Below are 20,004 nucleotides of genomic sequence, written 5' to 3'. Positions count from 1 at the left end.
TCACTTTCTCAGAGTGGAGTTAACTTTAAGAGCAAACTTGTTCAGGAAAGAAAAATAAGCATTCGATCATGTTGCCTGTCTCTGTGTTGTCCCTGAGATGCACCAGCGATCTGTCCAGGGATTGGCACCAGCTTTTCTGCAACATTTTTACATTATTAGGACAGTTTTGCCAGGGGGTTGGCCAGGGCCCCCCGGCCCCCCGTTGGTAGCGTCTCTGTTTAAAGCAGTGAAATGTACAAATTAAGAAGTGGCATCTTTTTACTTTTTAAGCGTTAAATTAATATTGAACGTTGTACTTACGGTTTTGAATGGAGGAATTTTACTTGCATTAGACGTTCACAATCTGGTACTGTGTTTTTTCTAATGTACCGGCAGACACGGGTAAAAATGAACTGATATTTAGTTACATTATATATTTCCATCATAACTGTCACAGGGGAAGAGATTTTTTTTTCCAACAGCTTACATGTGATCTGTGATACACTGTAAATCTGACTGTTGGGATTTATATTTGAAGCTTTTCAGGTTTTCATGCTAATTTTTTAATCCTTATTATTGGTGTTTTTAAGGAAGTTTAAACGCAGTGAAAGAAAAAAAGGGATGTTATATGAGTAATATTATATAGTAATACTATGTGATAATATTTTAGTCTCTATCAGTTTTGAAAAGGGGAAGTGTGTGACTTATCAAAGCACTGTATTTGTTGCTATTGAAAAGATATTTTACAGTTAAATCATAACCTTCTTCTTCCACATGCTTCACAAGTTCTGCTTTCAAACAAACCATATACTGTGTCCACTTTTCATCAAAAATGTTCTAATCTTCTCTTACTTCCTTTTTTGACAGCAGTTCCCCATCCACGACAGTGTCAGTGTTTTCTCACTCACAGTTCCCCTTTTTGTTCTATAATAAGTTGAAGCACAGACACACTGGAAGACTTATAAACTGCCACTTTCACCGGAGTCTGTTTCAGTCAGTGGTATAACGCTATCTAGAGCGGACATTGGTGCCACCATGGACATGAAGGTAGGTGACAACGCTTAACTGTCCCCTAACAATAAGTACAACATGTAGTGAGATACACTTAAAAGATAATCCTGGCATGATTGTCTTTGTTGAGAAAAGTTAAAGTTTGTGTTCTTTTTGTACATTTTAGGATTCTCTGGTTAAGGGCGGTGTGCTGATTGCACACAAGATCCATGAGGGAAAGCATCAATATGTAGTGGAGAATGTGGTGAAGTACAAAATGGAGAATGAAGGAAAACTTTATGTCAGGTATAATTTGCTCTCTGTTTAGCGGATTCTTTCTCTTCAACTATTTTCCAGGTACTGCTATGAAAGAAGCTAAGACAGTTTTACTGTAGAGCCTCAAAAGTTGTAGTCATATAACGTTGCACAGACATCCAACTTCATGTTATGGATTTTTAAAATTTTTTTTTTTAGCAAGACCATGTTTTTGGTAAAAACATATAACTCTCTTAGTTTTTATTTATATTTACATTGAGGTTTTCTCTCCAGTTTACATGTTGAGCCTTCTATTTTTCACCCTCATTAAACATGAAGCAGTGATGAAAGATGTTTATTTATTGCAATAATTAATTCTTAAGGAATAAACTGAAATAAACTTGGTATAAAATGAACATATACCAGTCAAGTACATTGACATTCGACCAGATCCCATTAAATGGAACATTTTACATCGTAAAATGTAACAAAATTACAAAATTTAAATGTGATAAAATTACTTAAAGTCAGCATTTTGTGCAGAATTTCTTTTTCTTTTCTTTCTTTCTTTGAGCATGAGTTCAGTTTGGAGTATCTCAGTTTGTTGCATACCTAATTATGTAATCCTGTTTTTTCTCTTATTTTCACTGTTTTCAAATTCTACCACTTAATCGTTTCAACATGATGCCAGAAAAGTTTGAAACTGTGAAATATTATAGGTGAATTGAGCAAATGAACTAAGATGTATTATATAATTCTGTTGCCTTATTTTGTAATTTTATTCCAATTTTGGGTGGATTTTTTTTGTGTTCATCTCTAGCTCAGTGTACTCACGAGACCTTCTGTAGTGGAAAAAATAACCCCTTTAAAGAGTAAAACTAGTAAATTATTATTTATGAACACACTCTAACTCCTTTTATTACATCTGCCAAACACAAAAGGGCTCAGTAAAGCACATTGTACATTTATTTTATTTATTTACTGTTTATTTTTATCAGAAAAGGAGACAAGCTTCTGCAGATAAATGGCATGGACCTGAATGATCTTACACCTGAGGAGCTGGCAAAGATGATAGCTGAGGGGAGTCCAATGCTGGTGAGTTGACGACTTCTAGTTTAGAGATATTATTTCAGATACAGTCTTAGAAGATTAAAAATAAAATAAAAATAAAATAAACAATTCATTGTGTTTCACTTTATATATGTAAACATTATGAAATTGTGTAATGTGATTCAAATTTCTGTGCTTATGTTCTTCATAATCTTGGTAAATGCTACCTGCGAACATCTTTTTTCTGTGTTTATTTTGGTTTTGGGGGGTATTTATCCTGTTTCTCTTCGTTCTCTTCAGACAGTGTGCAAACCAGCCAAGGAAGAGGACCACACTGAGCAGACATCCCTGACTGAAGACACTTTACAACCAGTCTCTAAAGAGCCCACACTCATCAGCTTTAGCTGGGAGATGACAAGGGAGGATGACCTGGAGGGAACTGTAGTGGAGCCGCAGGAAAAAGAAAAGGAGACGGGGAATATTGAAGAGGATCTTTGCCAAGCGAAAACTGAGGAGAATGAGATGTTTGTTGTTGAGATGACAAAAACTAGCATCTCTCTGGTGAGAGGCAGGGGCTGTGATAAGACAGGATGTACATTTAATGACATCATCATGGTGGCAGAATCCAGCACGGTGACGCTCGGTGAGTAAAAGCAGTTTTACTCTCCTGCCTTTTCTCCCAGCTTTTCTTCTTTTCCCATAATTAACTTTGCTAACAGCAATATTTACAGTATTTAATGCATTAAAGTGTTTGAGTGTTGTGAGGCAACTGGGTATTTCTTTTGCTTCTGTATATTTGTGGTTATCTAAAGAGGAAGCTACTGAGAATGGTCGCATGTTTACACCCATGAACCAAAATGTGTTCTGGCAGCTGTTATGACCTTGACTAGGCAGTTTTTCTGCAGACCCCTATAGATAACTTATGTGTTGTACAACTGCCTTCAACTGGCAAAATTAAATCTCATAAAGGAAAAATGAAACCTGTGAAAGTCGAGATCGATGTAAAGAACACAAGACCACTGCTGTGAAATCACAGTTTGAAAACGGTCAGTGCAGTCAGCTTTGTTTTTAAAAAGGGATATGACTTATAAACAGGGGCCCTTGTTCCCATTCTTACTTTCAGTTCCGAGAGGAGGCGGCAGTTTCCGGCAGGAAAAGTTGTCGAATGTTTTAATTGAAAATCTGGCCACTCGCCAATACCTCCGAGGTATCTGTTCTGAGAAGATCGTCTATGCTTCTCCAAATCCAGGTTTGTCTTTCAGAGCAGGACACATCAACGTGGCACTCGTGGTTTTCAGATGAGTTTTTACTGAAGCTGTCATCATTCACATTTACTCCAGTGTTAGGTAGAGTAAGAAAATACTCTGTTCTGATAGAGAAACTGCTCTCATTATTTTGGTTTCCTTTTGTGCTCAGAGAAAATTACTATCTACTACTACAAGTCAAGCGGTTTCAGAAGGGGTTCCAGTGGGATGCCAGTGGTGCTAAACCTCACCGATTCCAACTGCTTCCTCATGTGCTGCAAGCAAGCGGACAGGGTGTTCCTTAAAGTGGAGGTAATAAGTGTACGCTATTGATTTTGACTGAATCATGGCAGTGAAAAAAAAGGCTTGATAAACATTTGTTTCTCTGGACTCAGCCATCATTGTTCAGGGGATGAAAGCATTGCATGCCTGTTTCTGTCCTTTGTTCTATGTAGATACACTTCTCACTTTAAAAGATTTGCTTAGACAGAGTTATGTTACAAAAAGTATATAATAGCAGAATAATTAGCATCTCAAATTAGTAGTAATATCAAAAATTTAAATACACACAGATTAGGCATAACATTACGACCACCTGCCTAATATTGTGTTGGTCCCAAAATTAGCCTTCCCCACTGAGGCATGGACTGTGGTATCAGGCACCAAGATGTTAGCAACAGATCCCTTTAGTTATGAGGTGAGACCTTCATGGGTCAGACTTTTTGTCCAGCACATCCTAGAGATGCTCAATTGGATTTAGATCTGGGGCAATTTGGAGACCAAGTCAATACCTCAAACTGAAGATATGCTCCTCAAACCATTCCTGATACACTTTTGCTTTGTGGAAGAGCATTTTAGCCTGTTGAAAGAGGCCACAGTCTTCAGAAAGTACCATTTCTATTAAAGGGTGTACATGGTCTGCAACAAAACTTAGGTATGTGGTACTTGTCAAAAATTACATCCACATGAATGGCAGGACCCAATGTTTCCCAGAAGAATATATATAAAAGCATCACACTGCCTCACTGGCGTGCCTTCTTCCCATAGAACATCCTGGTGCCAGGTGTTTCCAGGTACGTAATGTAAAACAAAACCAGACCATCATCTGTAGCTGCTCCACAGTCTAATTCTGATGCTCACATGCCCATTGCTGGTGTTTTCAGTGGTGAACAGCAGGGGCTGTGGCTATGCAGTCCCTTACACAACAAACTGCGATGCACTCTGCATTCTCACGCCTTTCTAGTTCTTTCACTTTGTTTAGGACCAGCATCGACTTTTTCAGCAGTCTGATGCATGTAGGGTCAGCTTTCGCTCCCTACGTTCATCAGTGAGCCTTGGCTGCCCATGAGCCTGTCACTGGGTCACTGGTGTTCCTTCTTTAGACCATGTTTGATACTGACCACTGCAGCCCAGGAACACAAGAGCTGCAGTTGTGGAGCTGTGCTGACCCACTCATCTAGCCATCACAATTTGGCCCTTGTCACACTCACTGAAATACTTACTGTTTCCCGTTTTTCCCGCTTTTAACCCATCAACTTTGAGGACAAAATGTTCACTTGCTGGTGAATATATCCCACCCACTAACAGGTGCCACAATGAAGAGATCATCTTCATCAGAATTGAAATCATTTGCAAAATGAAATAATTAGGAGATTGAGTTAGAGTTAAGTATTAGTCAAAGGAGCTTGCAAAGAAAAGCGTCTGGACTTCTTTAAGTTACTTGAAGACCTCTCATCCGAGAAGCTTCTTCAGTTCTAGTTAGTTAGAACTGAAGAAGCTTCTCGGATGAGAGGTGAAACGTCTTGTTGTCTCAGTTCGTTGTCTCAGTTCGACAATCGTTGTTGTCTCAGTTGTACTTCATTTCATTGTGACTTGAAGATGTTTATAAGGAAATTGCCATTTTCAAGCAAACTAATCCATGCTTTCATCCCTTTAGACATGTGAGAAGCAGAGGCTGAAGCAGATCTCCAAGAGCGATGAGAGTACCCTCTCCTTTGTGTTTTACATGAAGGGTGACTCAGCGAGACGACGGAGATTTGAGTCAGCATTGTATAGCGGTTGGTTCATCAACGTTTGCAACACAGACACAGTGGGCGTGGCAACCCTGGATGGACATACAGTGGATCAGTCCTTCCTCTTCATCATTCAAAAGTGACGGAGAGTCATTTTCCTCTGCATTTTCAGGACTCAGAAAAGTCAGTTACATTTTTAAAAAAAATTCTTGTAAATATTTCGTGTGACCTGGTTCAACAACACAAACCAACATCCATGTTTCAAATTCTGCTGCTGCAGAAATCCATAGTTCTCTAACTCTTTAAGGCTATGCCTTTACACAGCTGTCATTCCACATGTCCCTACCTGAGAGATGACGTGGAAAATGATCTCAGACACCAACTGTAGTGTTACGCTTTCATTTTTTACTTGCCTCAGTGACCTTACCCCAAGTGATGAATGGGTCATCCTTCTTGTACCCAGGCTCTGCTTCCTCTACAGAAGGTAAGTCTGTGGGATTGAGGAGATCCTCAAAGTATTCCTTCCGCCATCTGACTTACATCCTCAGTTGAAACTGGCAGCACCCGTACCACAAACCGCAAGTTTCTGAGTTGCCTGAAGATTTGCTAGAATCACTTTGAGGCTGACTGAAAGTCTTAATGCATGCTCTCACCAAACACATTCAAGTTTTTGCTTCAGAGCCACACTTCTTTTTTGAATTCATATTGTATAATCTATATGTTTGATACAACAATACTGTTTCCAATATATTATAAGACATTGTAAGGAAAAATGACACATTACATGAACGATAAATAATGGCCCAATGCATTAACACAACCAAACATATTTAGAATTCTTTTTTAATAACACATCTCAGACGTCCTGGAAATCACACCTTTAGGCTTTGATTGTATAATATCAACTCATGCAAATGTACTACTCTCCTTTTCGCTTAATGGTCACTCACTGCTTGCGAAAGAAATGTCTTCTTTTTTTGTACACATGCGCAGCTGACAAGTAAAAAAAAGTTCCATTGGTAAACTGTGTAGCAGAATTTTTTTAATGCAACATTCATGTTTTTATTTGATCATTTTTCTTTAGCATCTAGGTGTATAATGACAAGATTTGATACTTTAGGAAATCTCTCAGGTTTGATATGAAAACACAGTAAACTAGACTAAAACGAAATGTGTGCTGTGATTGAAGTGTGCATTTTGACACGTAGGTGGCATCATCATAAATGTGACTTGAATTTGCCTAACTTTTTCAATTATGAACTTTATTTTTAAAATGATACTTTAAACCGGTTATTATTATTATTATTATTATTATTATTATTATTATTATTATTGTTATTATTATTATTATTATTATTATTATTATTATTATTATTATTATTACCAAAACAGTTAAATATACATAATTGCACAGGTAAGTAAAAAGGGTTTCAAAAAGGGAGGTAAGGCAGTGTGTTAAACTTGTTACTTATTGTATCACAAAATACTGTATAATAACACTTTAATGACACTCACATGGAAGTATACTATGTAAATGTCAATTAAGGATACTGTTCATTAACAGGGTTATTCACTGTTGCCAATTAACAACCTTCAGCATAATGCTTCACATTTAGCACTGTTAATGTTCTGTTATTGTTGATTGGAGGCCATTCAGCACTGATGAAAGAAGAAGAGAACTTTTAAAGCTTTACTTTCCCATTTCTGGGAAGGCTATGAGATCACTGGACACAAGTACTGATCTTCCCTCTGATCTACTACGACAGCGGTAGACTCAGAATCCAGTTTGCTCATTGTCACTGTCATCATAGGCTTTGTTGTTTTGTCCATCAGTGGATGACTCATAGGGGTTCTCCACACCAGGTTTTTTCCTATAAACACAGAAAACAATATTCCTTAACATTATGCACATAATTAATTTAATTGGAATATTTTTATTTTACTCATTTAGTCACCAAGTCTATGTGAAGTCAAGATATCATTTGTGAAAACGGGCAGACTAAAGCTCTGATGGTAAAAACATACAACTGCATAGACAGACTTGTAATATCTACATATAATTAAAACACACATACACAACTCATCCTGTTAAACCTGCAGCTCGAAGTCTTCTCTTCACAGTTGAAACTGAGACTTGCAGAACAGCTTTAAATTTTAACCCATTTTATGTTCCCTGAAAAAGGCCTTTTTGTATAATTCTGAAATGTACATTATTTTTCAGTTATCAAGCTATTCATTGGACTTGAATGACTTGAATTGCAGTAAATAACTGGAAAAATTGAGCAGTTCTAAAACTTTTAACCGGTAGTGTATATTTGGGTCTACTCACTTCCTGCGCTCCTTGACACCAGAGACGACAAGGTAGACGCCGGCTACCACCACAATGCCCATAACCACACCAAATACCACCAGCCACACCTGCACAGGTTGCTCAGTGGGTGAGGCCAGTGTTGGTAGGATACCGGCAAACTCCAGAGTATTATCACCTAACTTGAAGGCGTCGTTGATCCGGCCTCGAGCTAACCTGGAATAGATTTTAAATGACTTTACTATTGCTTTACAACTCATAAACAGGCACAGGCGACATGACTGCCAGGTTGGTTATTTCAGGTGTAGCAGGAGGCAGTTAAATTACAACTCTTATAATAAAAAATAAAAAAAATAATATGTTATAAATTTATGCTGTTGTTATAGCTGTGCCAAGACATTTTTAAAAATATTTTAAAGAGTTTACAATTCATTTCATAAGAAAAAGGTTTGAGCCATAGTATGGATGAAAAGTCAGATGATCACCAAAGACACCCGCGACTAATCCTGTAAAGACCATGGATGTGTGAATAAATGAGCAATTTGATGGCAATTTGTGCCATGTTACTGAAGTTCAACATTTCCATCCAGCTAAAAACTGCAACTAAAAAGATTTTAAATAAATGAATTAGCTTGGCTACTGCAGCTACCTTAGGATGCTGAGCTCAGTGCTTTTGGATATTCTGTATTTAGCCACTCACGCACTTGATCCTCACCTGATGGCTTCCTTCAGCTCATTCTTTGGGATGAATTCAGTGGGTGTATTTGGGTTTTTGGCGACAACGTAGAAAGAGATTCTGGGAGTCTCCTTATAGGTGATGACATTAGTTGTTCTGCATGTGCAAACAGAGAAAACTCAAACCAAACAATTTTTTTGTTTTGCTTAAAGCACAAAATATCGACCTCATACTGACGTGAAAGGAAGAGTCTTGTTCTTCTGGCTGTAGTACTGCCTCAAGGCATAAGCAATGTTGGCCTGGAACAGGTAAAGCTCATTGGCATTCCAGGGGTACTGAAACACATAAAAAAAGCAAAACAATGGGCATGACGTTAAACAGACAGTATTTAACTTCATAAGTGCAGAATTCCTGCAAAATTTCTAGCTCAATGACAATTTTTAGTACTCACAGCATCATCGCCCATTGCAGAATTTAAACTTAGTCTCACTTTAATTGAATATTCTGGATCTGTAATGGGAACAACAATCAGTTAAAGACATTTTAAAGATGTATACCTGTATGATAAATGTGCTCCAGCATATTACATTAACTAGCTTAAAGTCTAGAAATAAGGAAGAACAGATAGCTGTAGGGGTGAGGACCCAAAAGCTGACTTTTGATTTTAAGATTTTAAGAATCGATGAAAGCTTAAAGGCTAACAGGACCAGGAAAAGTGTGAGAAGTTAGGTGATAAATTAAGGACATATGGTTGGGAACAGAAGACTGTGACACTAATTAAAATGTTGTCTTATTTGAGTATAAAAAGCAAATTGTAAAAAAAAAAACCCGGCATTTTGAAAGCTGTATTATGCTGGACGATGACAACTAGATTCAAGTAAATTACTGTCAGTTCTAAAGTTTGTGTACAAATAATTCAATGCACTTTACACGTGCAAGTACAGACTACAGAGAGTTTCCTTCCCACATCCAGTCTTTTATCAAGTAGTGGCATCAGGAAGAGCGGTATCAATCTCAAGAAACACTAAATACTATTACTCCAGATAGATGATTTTAGTGCTAATAACTTTCATTTTGGGTATCTTTTGTACTTACATGGATCTTCACTCCAGCCTACCACCCTGTTGCGTTTCTTGTTATCTGCCTGCAACCACTCATAAAGTTTATGGAAATAGTCCAGCAGAGGTTGGGCATCCATCTTTGTGTCACCAGATATTGCTTGCAAAGCCCTGGTCCAAGACTTAGACCTTCCAAGTTCTAACATATTCCTAGAAGAAAACAATGAGGATGATGATGATGATAAATTATTCCACCACTTTTAGATGTGAAGAACAAAAAAGTAATACAATGTGCTAGAGCAAAATTGAAATCCTGAAGAAATGAAGAATGAAGAATGAAGAAAGGGAAGTTGTATGCACCTTAGCTTGGTTCCTGCTTCGATAGAATTAGTGATGTCACATGCAGACAGGTCGCCTGTGTGACCGGCCGCATCACAGAGCGCTTTTTGGAACTGAAACTGGTAGATGGTTCGTGTGAAGTACCTGGATCGAAAGCAGTAACAAATGGACACACACACACACACACACACACACACACACACACACACACACACACACACACACACACACACACAGGTTCAGTTTAAAGTGAACTGGGAACTGCACCAAATGGTCATAACTGCTATAATTTAAGAATTAAGTCAATCCACAATCTGAAGTGTTACTGACACAAAATGCAGCTTTAGATTGGGATTGTTACCTGATGAATGAATAGTCTCCAGACACATGGAACAGAGCGGGTGGGTCACAGTAAGTCTCATCTCTTGGCACTGGCTCCATCACCCCAACCATCTCTCTCCTATTAAAACAACACAGAATCAATAATACAAGCTGTCAGGCCTGCAGTGAAGCAGCTGCTAAACTGCACAAAATGAAGACCTTCTTTTATTTCTCTAGTTTTCAAGTCACTTCCCTACAGTTATGCCTGCTTTGTAATAACATTTCTGTTGTGTTTTTGTTGTAATTTTGCCCAGCTGCCAGCAGAACCAATCCACAATGGATTTTAACTTGAACAATTAAGATGTGGTTGAAGTGCTGACTTTAATTCGAAGGATTAACTACGGTTTTGCATTTACAGTTTAGGAGTTAGAGACAAAGGCAGAGGCAAACTTTTACATTTAAGGACTGTTATTAAAACTTGGATTAAAAACTCCTTTGTTCTTGGTGGCTGCTTGAAGTCTAAAACCCATGCAAATCAAAAACCGTGTCTTCACTTAAAATGTTCTCACAGGTCTTTATTGCATCAATATTCAGTTGCTGCATTGCATTTAATAACTACAAAGAAGGCTCTGTTGTGTTGAGATTAGGTGACTGGTTTGCACCTTGTTGTAAACTCTTTGCATTTCCAGTAAAGAAGGCACATCTACGTTATAGACTTCCATAATGGTACAATGACCTTCTTGAGAGTGTTGTGATGTTGTGGAGGAAACATTTTTGCCATGATCTCCTTTAGTTGTCTTCTGTGCTCTTTTAAGCCTTTTGGTGTTATCGAGCTGGCCTGTGCATTAATTCTTTTTAATAACTTTGATTTGGTCACTCCTATTCTTTTTAACAGGTTTATGTTGGTTTATTCAGCATAATTTGGCCTACTTTACTTTAAGTCTTTGAACATCAAATTGAGATTCTAGTGAAAAGCAGACAAATTTAAATTCAACACTTCAAATGAACTCTAAATCTTTGGATTCATTTTTCATGAAATTGAATTCTTTCTTTTTTTAAAAATGGCTGTAATTCCTAAGTTTGCATGAACAGTTTGCATTAAGTGCAAGAAATTCTGCACCTCATTTGCATATTGTTTGATTTTAAAATCTCTATAGGGATTTTAAAATCAGATGCAAAAAAAATAGTTTTAAAAAAGTATGAACCTAACTGTAATCTGATGACATTGAAGTAAACTTTATACTAAATATTGCATAACTCTGCTCACTTCATCTGCCACCAGCGTTGCATCCATTCATCCTTGGTGATGTTCCCTGCAAACACCTGCCACCTCCATTCCTCCAGCATGTAGGTGAAAGGCAGGGTGGCCACAATAGTGAGTGCCTGTTTCAGCAGAAAGTTGATCTCTGTGTCTGTAAAGCATTAAACACAAAGACAGTTTATGATTCAGAGTGAGAACGTAATTACATTTTACAAATGCTTTATTTTTATGTTTATGGCCTCTTTATCAGAGACTGTAAATCGATGACAGTTTGAATACCAGTTAGCATAAGGCTGCAGGTCATCTTATCCTGATATCGCATGTAGTGCTTAAGTTATCTTAACCCTACATTTAATAATCCAGACACATTGCAAAATTTAATCTGCAATAAATTATTATTTTTTTTGCTACGCAGAGGCAATAAAAACAAGGTCAACGTGTTCATAATATCTAAGTTCATGTTGACAACTTGGTTACTGGCCAACAGCTTATTATGCAACAAGGGGCAAGCATCAGGACAGAAAAATCAAGCCAGTGCCCAAATGCCAGAAACGGCAGTTCCTCAGGTTGTCCTTTGAGGTTGTCTGTAGAAGTGAGACACCAGCAATTGCGACTACCTGAGTTCTAATGTTGGGTATATATTGAATGCTCCTGTAAAATTGAGGGGACAGAAAACTAAAACAATGAGCTGAAAGAAGTTAAAATGCTGCATACAAAAACTGCAGAGTTAGGTGATTGCTCTCTGTAGCTTACTCGTTCACCTGTTTCTTGTTATTATAAATCTATTGGTTAAAGCAGCTTTAATGTTTTGAAGCACCAGTGCTGCCCGCAACGGCTGTACCTTGATCATAAACAAAGTCAGCAGGCAGGAGATTCAGGCTCTGTAGGTGTTTGGGTGTTGCAGCAGAGAGGGACATGATTTCTCCAACAGCCTCGTGGAAACCCTCATTGGCTCCGTCCCTCAGAAGGTAGGACAGGTTGCGGTAAGCCATCTGGTACTGGTTGTGTCCCATTTCATGGTGTGCTGTGAGGTAGTTGTCCATGTTAACCTGGGTGCACATCTTGATCCTGAAGATATCACGGGAGAAATGCTGATATCAGCAATTACATTGTGTGACAGAGACACTTCATACTACTGTGATCAGCGACCAGTAAGAGAGCAATAGTGAACTAAGTGAACTCCAATCACTAAAAGCAGAATAACTAATTAAAAAGAGGTAGAGGACTTCAGTTTTACACGCAAATTCTTTTCCTGTAATTTTAAACCAAACTGACACACGAGTAACTATAAAATTATTTTGCTTATTTTGCATTTTGAGAAACGTTATTCTAGGCAGTGTTGGGGAAATTATATGAACATTTTACAACCTAGACTTTGGTTATCTTTATCAGCAGAAAAGGATGATTCAGCGATTAAATAGCATCACAACATCAGTGTTCCAATAGGTTTATTTTTATGGCTATCATAATTCCCAGCTGCCAACTTGCTTTAACAAAAGTCGAACCTAGATAAATAGACAGATGGATAGATAAAGCAAAGGTTCTGAGCCACCTCTTGTTCTTCATGTCTTGCTAAGTTTTGCTAAGACAATGAGCATCAAATAACTGAAGTATGCAGGCTTGGAAATACAGTATAAATGGCAAACACAGAGTTTGTACAATTCGAAGGAGCTTGAAAGTCGACATCTTGTATATACACCTTTTTTCCTCTTGCCTAGGACAGCTTGAACTCTCTTAACAAGCTTTCTGTCATTTCTGTCAAGGACCCTTTGCCGCCTTTCTTTCTGGCACTGTTAGCAACTTAGGTGTTCTCTTTGCCAGCTCCTTTAAGTTTGACAAGCAAGTATCCACTATAGTTAAATCTAGTTTCTACCAATTGCGTCAAATCTCCAAGGCCAAGCACTACATACCACACAAGGACCTTGAGAAACAAATCCATGCTTTTGTGACCTCTAGATTAGACTACTGTAATTCCCTTTACTTTGGTCTCCACTCCACCCTTCTTCATAGCCTTCTGACAAGGTTTGCCTCTATCACTCCAGTCTTTGCTGACCTGCACTGGCTCCCTGTCAAATACCGAATTGAGTTTAAAATTCTGTTGCTTACCTTTAAAATCATAAACAATACTGCACCGTGCTACTTCACTGAACTCCTTCGTCCATATACCCCTAGGAGAGCCCTAAGATCATCAGGACAATTACTCTTAGTGCAGCCTAGATCCCGGCTAAAGACCAGAGGTGACCGTGCTTTTGCCCTGGCAGCCCCGAGCCTCTGGAACAATCTTCCTGCTGCTATTTGCGCTTCTAAAATCTCAGATTTAAATCTTGGCATTTAAATCTCAGTTAAAAACGTACTTGTTTGACCGAGCATTTTCAGTTAGCTGGTGCACTTCCCCTATATTTTACCCTTATGTTACTTATCTTCCTACTAATGTCCCACTGCATAAATACCCCCACCTTATATTTATGAATACCCTGTAATTTTATCTTCTAAACCATGCTCTAATGTTTTACTTCTTACTCTGTCTGTACCTTTGGGGTTTTTTGTACTCTGTTATAGCCTTTCATAGCTATAACTGTTATAGCCTATCTTTCATCTTATGTTTTAACCTTGTTGTGAAGCACTTTGGTGTACCTTTGGTTTTAAATGTGCTATATAAATAAAGTTGTATTGCATTGTATTTCTTTGTGAAGTCTTCAGGAATAGTTCTCCAGGCATCTTGGAGGACATTCAAAGCTCTTCTTTGGATGTTGGCTGTTTTTTGTTCTGTTCTCTAAGGTGATCTCACACTGCTTCAATAATGTTAAGGTCCGGGCTCTGGGGAGACCAACCCATCACTGATAGTGTTCCATTGCATGCTTTTCAATCAATAAAGATTGATCCGGTACACTTTTACTTTATCCGAAGTGTGTTTGGGATCATTGTTGTTGCCAACCAGACAAATACCACATCCCACTGTGGATCAAAATCAGAGTCTCACTGTATCTCTCTACCGATCTCCTCTTTATATTTTGACACTGATTTGAACCAGAAAATTCACATATGGATTCATCGCTGCGTGAGATCTGCTAACACTGAGTTTCAATTTTACAAGGTGCCTTAAGAAATGTAAGTTTTGTTCTTTGCTAAGTTGTTAGTTGTCTGTAGATACAAAACTGGTTAACTCATAAAGAAATGACAGGTGTCTTAAGACTGTTGCACAGTAGTGTAGCTGTGTATACTCTACCTAAAGTCCTTTCTGTTTCCCATGTCCCAGGCTGTGGGGTGACAGACCACATTGCGTCCATCATCGGGATGTACAAACATAGAGTCAGTCCAGAAGTTGTCAAACATCTTGTAAAGGCCCACAGACATGAAGAACTTCTCAGCTTCTTGGAAAAGCTGAAGCTCGGTCCAACCCTGAAATTTAAGATGACAGGTAGGGAATTTCTGAGTATACATATTTATTTTCCATCCATCCACTCTATCTACCATAGGACAAGACACAGGGTACACCCTGGACAGATAACCCCAAGTCACAGGGCTGTCTTTTTTTTTTATATAAATAAAAGGTTCTGCAATACCTTGTCCACCATAGACTGACTGACATCGATATCTGGTTTGTCAGGATAGGGCACTGTTAGAGAATAAAGGTTGGTCCAGAATCTTCCCCACATGTCACCTGAACAACCAACAAATAAGAAAATTATTTTTTCATAAATTTTCTCCTTCTACAGCAGACTGTAGCTTTTTATATGTGCACAATGCATGTGGGTGGATCAGTTATCTCCAGCTAAAAGCCACATGTACAATATAATACGTGTGTTGGCATTATTTTTCTGTAGCACAGAGAGGTAGTGATAATACATGAACAGCAGAGGGAGACACACTTTCAGTTCTGAAATTATGAGACCTTGCATGAACTATCTGCTCTGTCAACAACATTTTTGTTGTTACAGTTTACAGATTACAGTTATATGTTGTCAATTACTCTTTTCTTGTCGTCAGGTATCCCACAAGCCCCATGAACAAAGACTCTACACTTAAACCAAGGATCAAATAAGAAAATATTACAGAAAGTGCAGACATGAGGGAGCAATGATAATAGGGGGAATCAAATGTAATACCCCGCCCCCACACACACACTCAAACGTTTTCTTTAAAAGTTATTTGTAGCCTGATAATCAGAGAGGACAGGAAGTGAAGATCTTAATTTTCTGTATATGACGAAACAGATTTGAATCTTGACTCTTTCATGATAATGATAAGCTCCTGATGCCGCTCTCAAATTTGTTTCGCAACTGTGCTGAATTTATGCCAAAAACACCAACTCTGTAAAATTAAAGCATATAAAAAATGTAATTATGAGAGTAGTAGGTGGATATTTAATGTCAGTGTCTTTGGTTTCATTATTAGCTTTGAAACCAGAAACAAAACATACCCAGCAAGTGGGCTGGGAGAAATCCATCTGAATCAATATGCCCTGGATAGACCTCCATAAGCTTGGCTCTCACATAGGCATGCAGCTCCTTGTATAAAGGCAGGATCTGTGGGGGGGGGGGGAAAACCCCAGTGTATTATTCTTGTTACAATTATTATAAATAATTTATGTTAATTACGTCACACAGTCAATAACCAACTGCACATTCTAACTGTCTTTAACACAGAGGCACTGAAGCGTGAAGCATGCGTCACACAGACATGGACGTACCTGTTTGTATATTACACGGACATCTTCCATTAACTCATCGCCTGTGTAATGGTACATGATGTCGTCCTCAAGAGTCTCATAGTTGTATCTCCAGTAAGCGCCATAGTCTTCAAAACCTGCACACAATAAGCGTTTGTGTCAGAGATCGAGAAAAAACACCAAATTAATTGCTTTTTTACATTTTTTGGTGTTTTTAGCATTGATGGTAATCACACTTATAAAGCATAATGTAAGATATGACACTACTAGTGTTACATGAGCGAGATGCTGCCAAAGCAAAATTAGACCTCAGTGGGGGAGGAGTGGTCATGATCGCTGAACACTATCAGCTCTTGTCTCACTATCTTCACTGAGAATCAGTTTATATCTCTACAGGTCCCTGATAAAGTTAGAGTCTGCATCAGGACACACCGCAATGAAGCTTGTCTGTTATTCATTATTTTTTCATATTAGTTCCTCACCATTTAGCTTGGCAGCTTCATTCTTCAGATCCACGTAGTCTTCGTAGAGAGGTCTCATCCTCTTTCCTACTTCTTTCCTCCAGCCCTCCCACACATGGAGACGTTCGTCATAGTTTCGACTAGTGGCCATTATTTCGTCCAGTCCTGTAAACAAGTAAAGACACAGAGCGGTGTCAGGGCAGGCTCACACTGAAGTGAGAAAACAGAAAAATGCCCATATTCTCCCCCCAAAAAACTAAACTAAACAAAAAGAAAAAAAAGTAAAGTTGGGTTTGTTCCTGTATCCATTCTGACACTGATCAAGAACAGGTGTGCGCCTTGGGCAAGTAGGCAGTCCATTACAGGCTTAAAAAAGACAGACAACCATCCACACTCACATTTACACCTACGTCAAATTTAAAATCGCAAATGCATCTAACAGGGAATTCTATTGGATCACGGGAAGAAAGTCAAGAACCCGGATAAAAGCTGTGCAGGGCAAACAGAAAGGCCCTCACCAGGCCACAACATTCAAACCCAGAGCCTTCTGACTGTGAGGAGATAGCGATGAATTAGTGCTATTTTATTATTTTATGATGATTTCATTTACTAATCACACGTGGAGCTGCCCGCTGCTGCGGTCCCTTGTGACGAAAGTAGCTTTACTGCAACAAATACAAACTTTTGTCCCAAACAGACACATTTTCATCTTCTTAGCGAATAAACTGCTCTGCCTGTCTTTGACAGCAGCAGGCAGCCACTTCACTACAACAGGTCCTAATAAGGAGAGCTTACCTGGCTCCAAAGTCAGACAGTTAAGCGGGTTGTCAAGCATACACACTGTGGCTGTGCTGTAGATTGTACTCATCTCACTCATGACTTTATTCAGCTACAGGAAGATATGAAAGAATACACAGCGATAAAATGTTTCATTTGGTGTGGAAGACTACTATATCTGTGCAGTTTGTCCAAATGAAAATTTGCCAAAGTTGAATTTAATATTTAAATAGTCTTACATGTGCAGCTTTATCTGCGGACAAAGCACCAGAGCCTTTGTCTTGTAGGGAAATGAGCTGTAATTTGATTTCCAGGTCGTTGACCTGGTCGATGGGGTATTTCTGGGACTCTTCAGACATTCTGTTGTAAAACGTGCCCCAGATCGCTCCCTGTTCTGCCTGTGGAGAATAACTTCAGGTTTTATTACTCAGTAACAAAATAACCACATTTTAAAGTAAGTGTTTTCCAAGTGCTGACCTCTTTGTCTGCGTTCTCCTGTGTGATGTTGGTGTTGTAGGCCCATGATGCCAGCGAGTACTGGTACATAAGGTCACTCGCCTCCTTGTCAAACCTGTCCAGGAACTCCCTCGCCTGGCTCTCCACGTCTGACTGAGCAGAAACAGCACAGGACACGGCCAGGAGCGTTACAAGGATCCTCGGAGACATGCTGGCTGCTTCAGCTCCACGCAGACAAACTCTCACTGAGAGGGAAGGACTCTGTTATACAGTTTCATTAACCTTCTGTGCTGCCTTGGCCTTTGGACAGTAGAGCCATAACGGAGGGTGTATCTGAGTTTTCATTTACAGATACAATGTTTCAGAGAAGCAGCAAACATCAGTGGGCCGTCTTCACAAGAGGGGAAGTCTTAGTTTTGCTTTGATAATTATCAAGATCTTTTGTAAGCTGTACAATTAGTTACATGTGCACAAAATGTGCTGTTTTGATGGGGCCACTTCCTCAAAGGTTTTATATACTTTGGCTGGAAGTGAAAGGGTTGTTGTTATGAACAAGACATCAGTCTTATCTTAATTTTGTATACTTCATTTTGTTTTACTTCATTATTTATTATTACTTCACTTTATTACTTCTCCTTTTTGGCTTTTTTCTTGTGTCTTTAATAAGTTTATTAAGTTCATGTTGTTTATTTTACTTCCCATTTGGAAAAGAAATAGAAAAAACTTATAAAAGACTTGCATCAGCTTTAGCTTGCTTCATATATAAATCATATAAGGCTTATATGAATTACTCATGAAAGTGGCCACTTTCTCATTACTTTCATATATTGTTGTAGGAAGTATCCAAAACATACAAGTTTCATTTATATAATTTTTCAAGGGATCTTATATCTGCTTTCACTCTTGTATGCTTTTCATACAAGTTCAACACAAGAGAGATACAAACTTTATAAGATTTATATATATCTTTTCCGTATGGGATTCTTGTTGCTTTATGTGCTCTTTTAATCTCAGAACCCCAAAATGCAATTATTTTCTGAGGTAATTTTACATGTAAAGCAGAAAAACAGAACACAGTAGCTTTAGATGAGCCTGAAACCACTTTATCAGTTGGTGACGAATTTCCGAGCACTAGATAAAATTGCAAGTCATGCGCTGTTAGGTCTTAAATACAGATAAGTAATCAGCCATAAGGACAAAGTTTATGCCATATTTATGTTTATTACTAACTCCAAAGATTATTTAATACTTTCTGGCTTTCTCTGCTACAAACCAATCAATAATTGACTAAAACATCAGTAAAATAACAAGATAAAAGCCGTCTGAATTGTTACTGCATCGACAGCAGCAAATTCGACTTTCGAAAGACTTTCTGGTTGAGACTTGGGCTATTCTGAGGAAAGCTTGATTTTGAATGTTACATTTGTTATTTACTTCTGCTATTAAAGTGGCAGTTTCCAAATAAATGTTTCTTCCTTAGCAGTAATTTGAAACACTGGTGCAACAGTGCCCTCCTATGGAAACTAGCGGCATTACAGCACTTTCAGCACTTCTTTCCGTCTCGCAGTTAAAAAATATTTAGATCCTCATGAACCCTAAAAATCGGAGGCTTTATTGGTACTTCCTCCTGTCTACACTCGGAGGGAATCTATTCTATCAACAATTTAGACATAAAAATGTTTTGTTCCGTGTAAAAAGCACAGCCAGGACGATGTGAACCGTTTGTTTCATTGTTACGCCACCAAACCTTATTTATTTATTTAGGACACGCAGTCTGTGCAAGTACAAAATGGGAATTTGGGACAATAAAGCTACTAACCAATGCTGTGCAGGATGTAAAGATTTGCAGTTCCCTTTGACAATGTTTTCACACACACACACACACACACACACACAAAGAAAAAAACGATATTTATGTTTAAAACCAGGAACTTTTTTTAATGACGGGGAAAAATACTTGTGGAAACCTGTAAATTTCTGTAACTGTATCTCGGGTAGCTGCAAAACCATCATGTGGACAAACCTGCCAAAGTTCTTGAACATGCTTTTTGTGCTAGTTCTCAACATTTTAGATATCTCCAGGAAAGCATTTCTCCGTGATGACACAAAAATTCAGACCACGGACTGTGCATAGGGTTTATGTTCGGA

The 20,004-nt window shown here is 38.4% G+C and overlaps 2 protein-coding genes across 2 annotated transcripts; one reads left to right on the top strand and one right to left on the bottom strand.

The window, feature by feature from the left end:
- The first annotated feature begins 900 nt into the window (after positions 1-900).
- On the top strand, positions 901-6,554 carry LOC113019000 (uncharacterized). Its single transcript, XM_026162513.2, has 7 exons — positions 901-1,026; positions 1,157-1,275; positions 2,223-2,319; positions 2,575-2,917; positions 3,398-3,523; positions 3,691-3,830; positions 5,455-6,554. The coding sequence occupies exons 1-7, from the start codon at positions 1,015-1,017 to the stop codon at positions 5,671-5,673; spliced, it is 1,056 nt and encodes a 351-aa protein (XP_026018298.1). The 5' UTR covers positions 901-1,014; the 3' UTR covers positions 5,674-6,554.
- Positions 6,555-7,014: 460 nt separating this feature from the next.
- Positions 7,015-18,198, bottom strand: ace2 (angiotensin I converting enzyme 2). Its single transcript, XM_026164370.2, has 18 exons — positions 17,878-18,198; positions 17,640-17,798; positions 17,419-17,512; positions 16,645-16,788; positions 16,184-16,299; positions 15,914-16,019; positions 15,057-15,154; positions 14,720-14,892; positions 12,335-12,561; positions 11,500-11,644; positions 10,273-10,371; positions 9,933-10,055; positions 9,610-9,782; positions 8,966-9,024; positions 8,752-8,849; positions 8,554-8,670; positions 7,860-8,054; positions 7,015-7,401 (listed from the first exon to the last, which is right to left on the bottom strand). Exons 1-18 carry the CDS (start codon positions 18,064-18,066, stop codon positions 7,305-7,307), a joined length of 2,412 nt encoding a protein of 803 aa, XP_026020155.2. The 5' UTR covers positions 18,067-18,198; the 3' UTR covers positions 7,015-7,304.
- Positions 18,199-20,004: the final 1,806 nt, after the last annotated feature.

The sequence above is a fragment of the Astatotilapia calliptera genome, chromosome 1 (assembly GCF_964374335.1).
Source record: "Astatotilapia calliptera chromosome 1, fAstCal68.1, whole genome shotgun sequence".
NCBI classification, from domain to species: domain Eukaryota; kingdom Metazoa; phylum Chordata; class Actinopteri; order Cichliformes; family Cichlidae; genus Astatotilapia; species Astatotilapia calliptera.
This window is presented reverse-complemented; position numbering and strand designations above follow the sequence as displayed.

Coding starts and splice junctions, on each gene's coding strand:
- LOC113019000 (XM_026162513.2), top strand. Junction 2,320..2,574: donor CTGAGGGGAGTCCAATGCTG/GTGAGTTGACGA, acceptor CGTTCTCTTCAG/ACAGTGTGCAAACCAGCCAA. Junction 2,918..3,397: donor ATCCAGCACGGTGACGCTCG/GTGAGTAAAAGC, acceptor TCTTACTTTCAG/TTCCGAGAGGAGGCGGCAGT.
- ace2 (XM_026164370.2), bottom strand. CDS start 18,066: ATGTCTCCGAGGATCCTTGTAACGCTCCTGGCCGTGTCCTGTGCTGTT. Junction 17,799..17,877: donor AGGAGAACGCAGACAAAGAG/GTCAGCACTTGG, acceptor TATTCTCCACAG/GCAGAACAGGGAGCGATCTG. Junction 11,645..12,334: donor TGACTTTGTTTATGATCAAG/GTACAGCCGTTG, acceptor AATGCTTTACAG/ACACAGAGATCAACTTTCTG.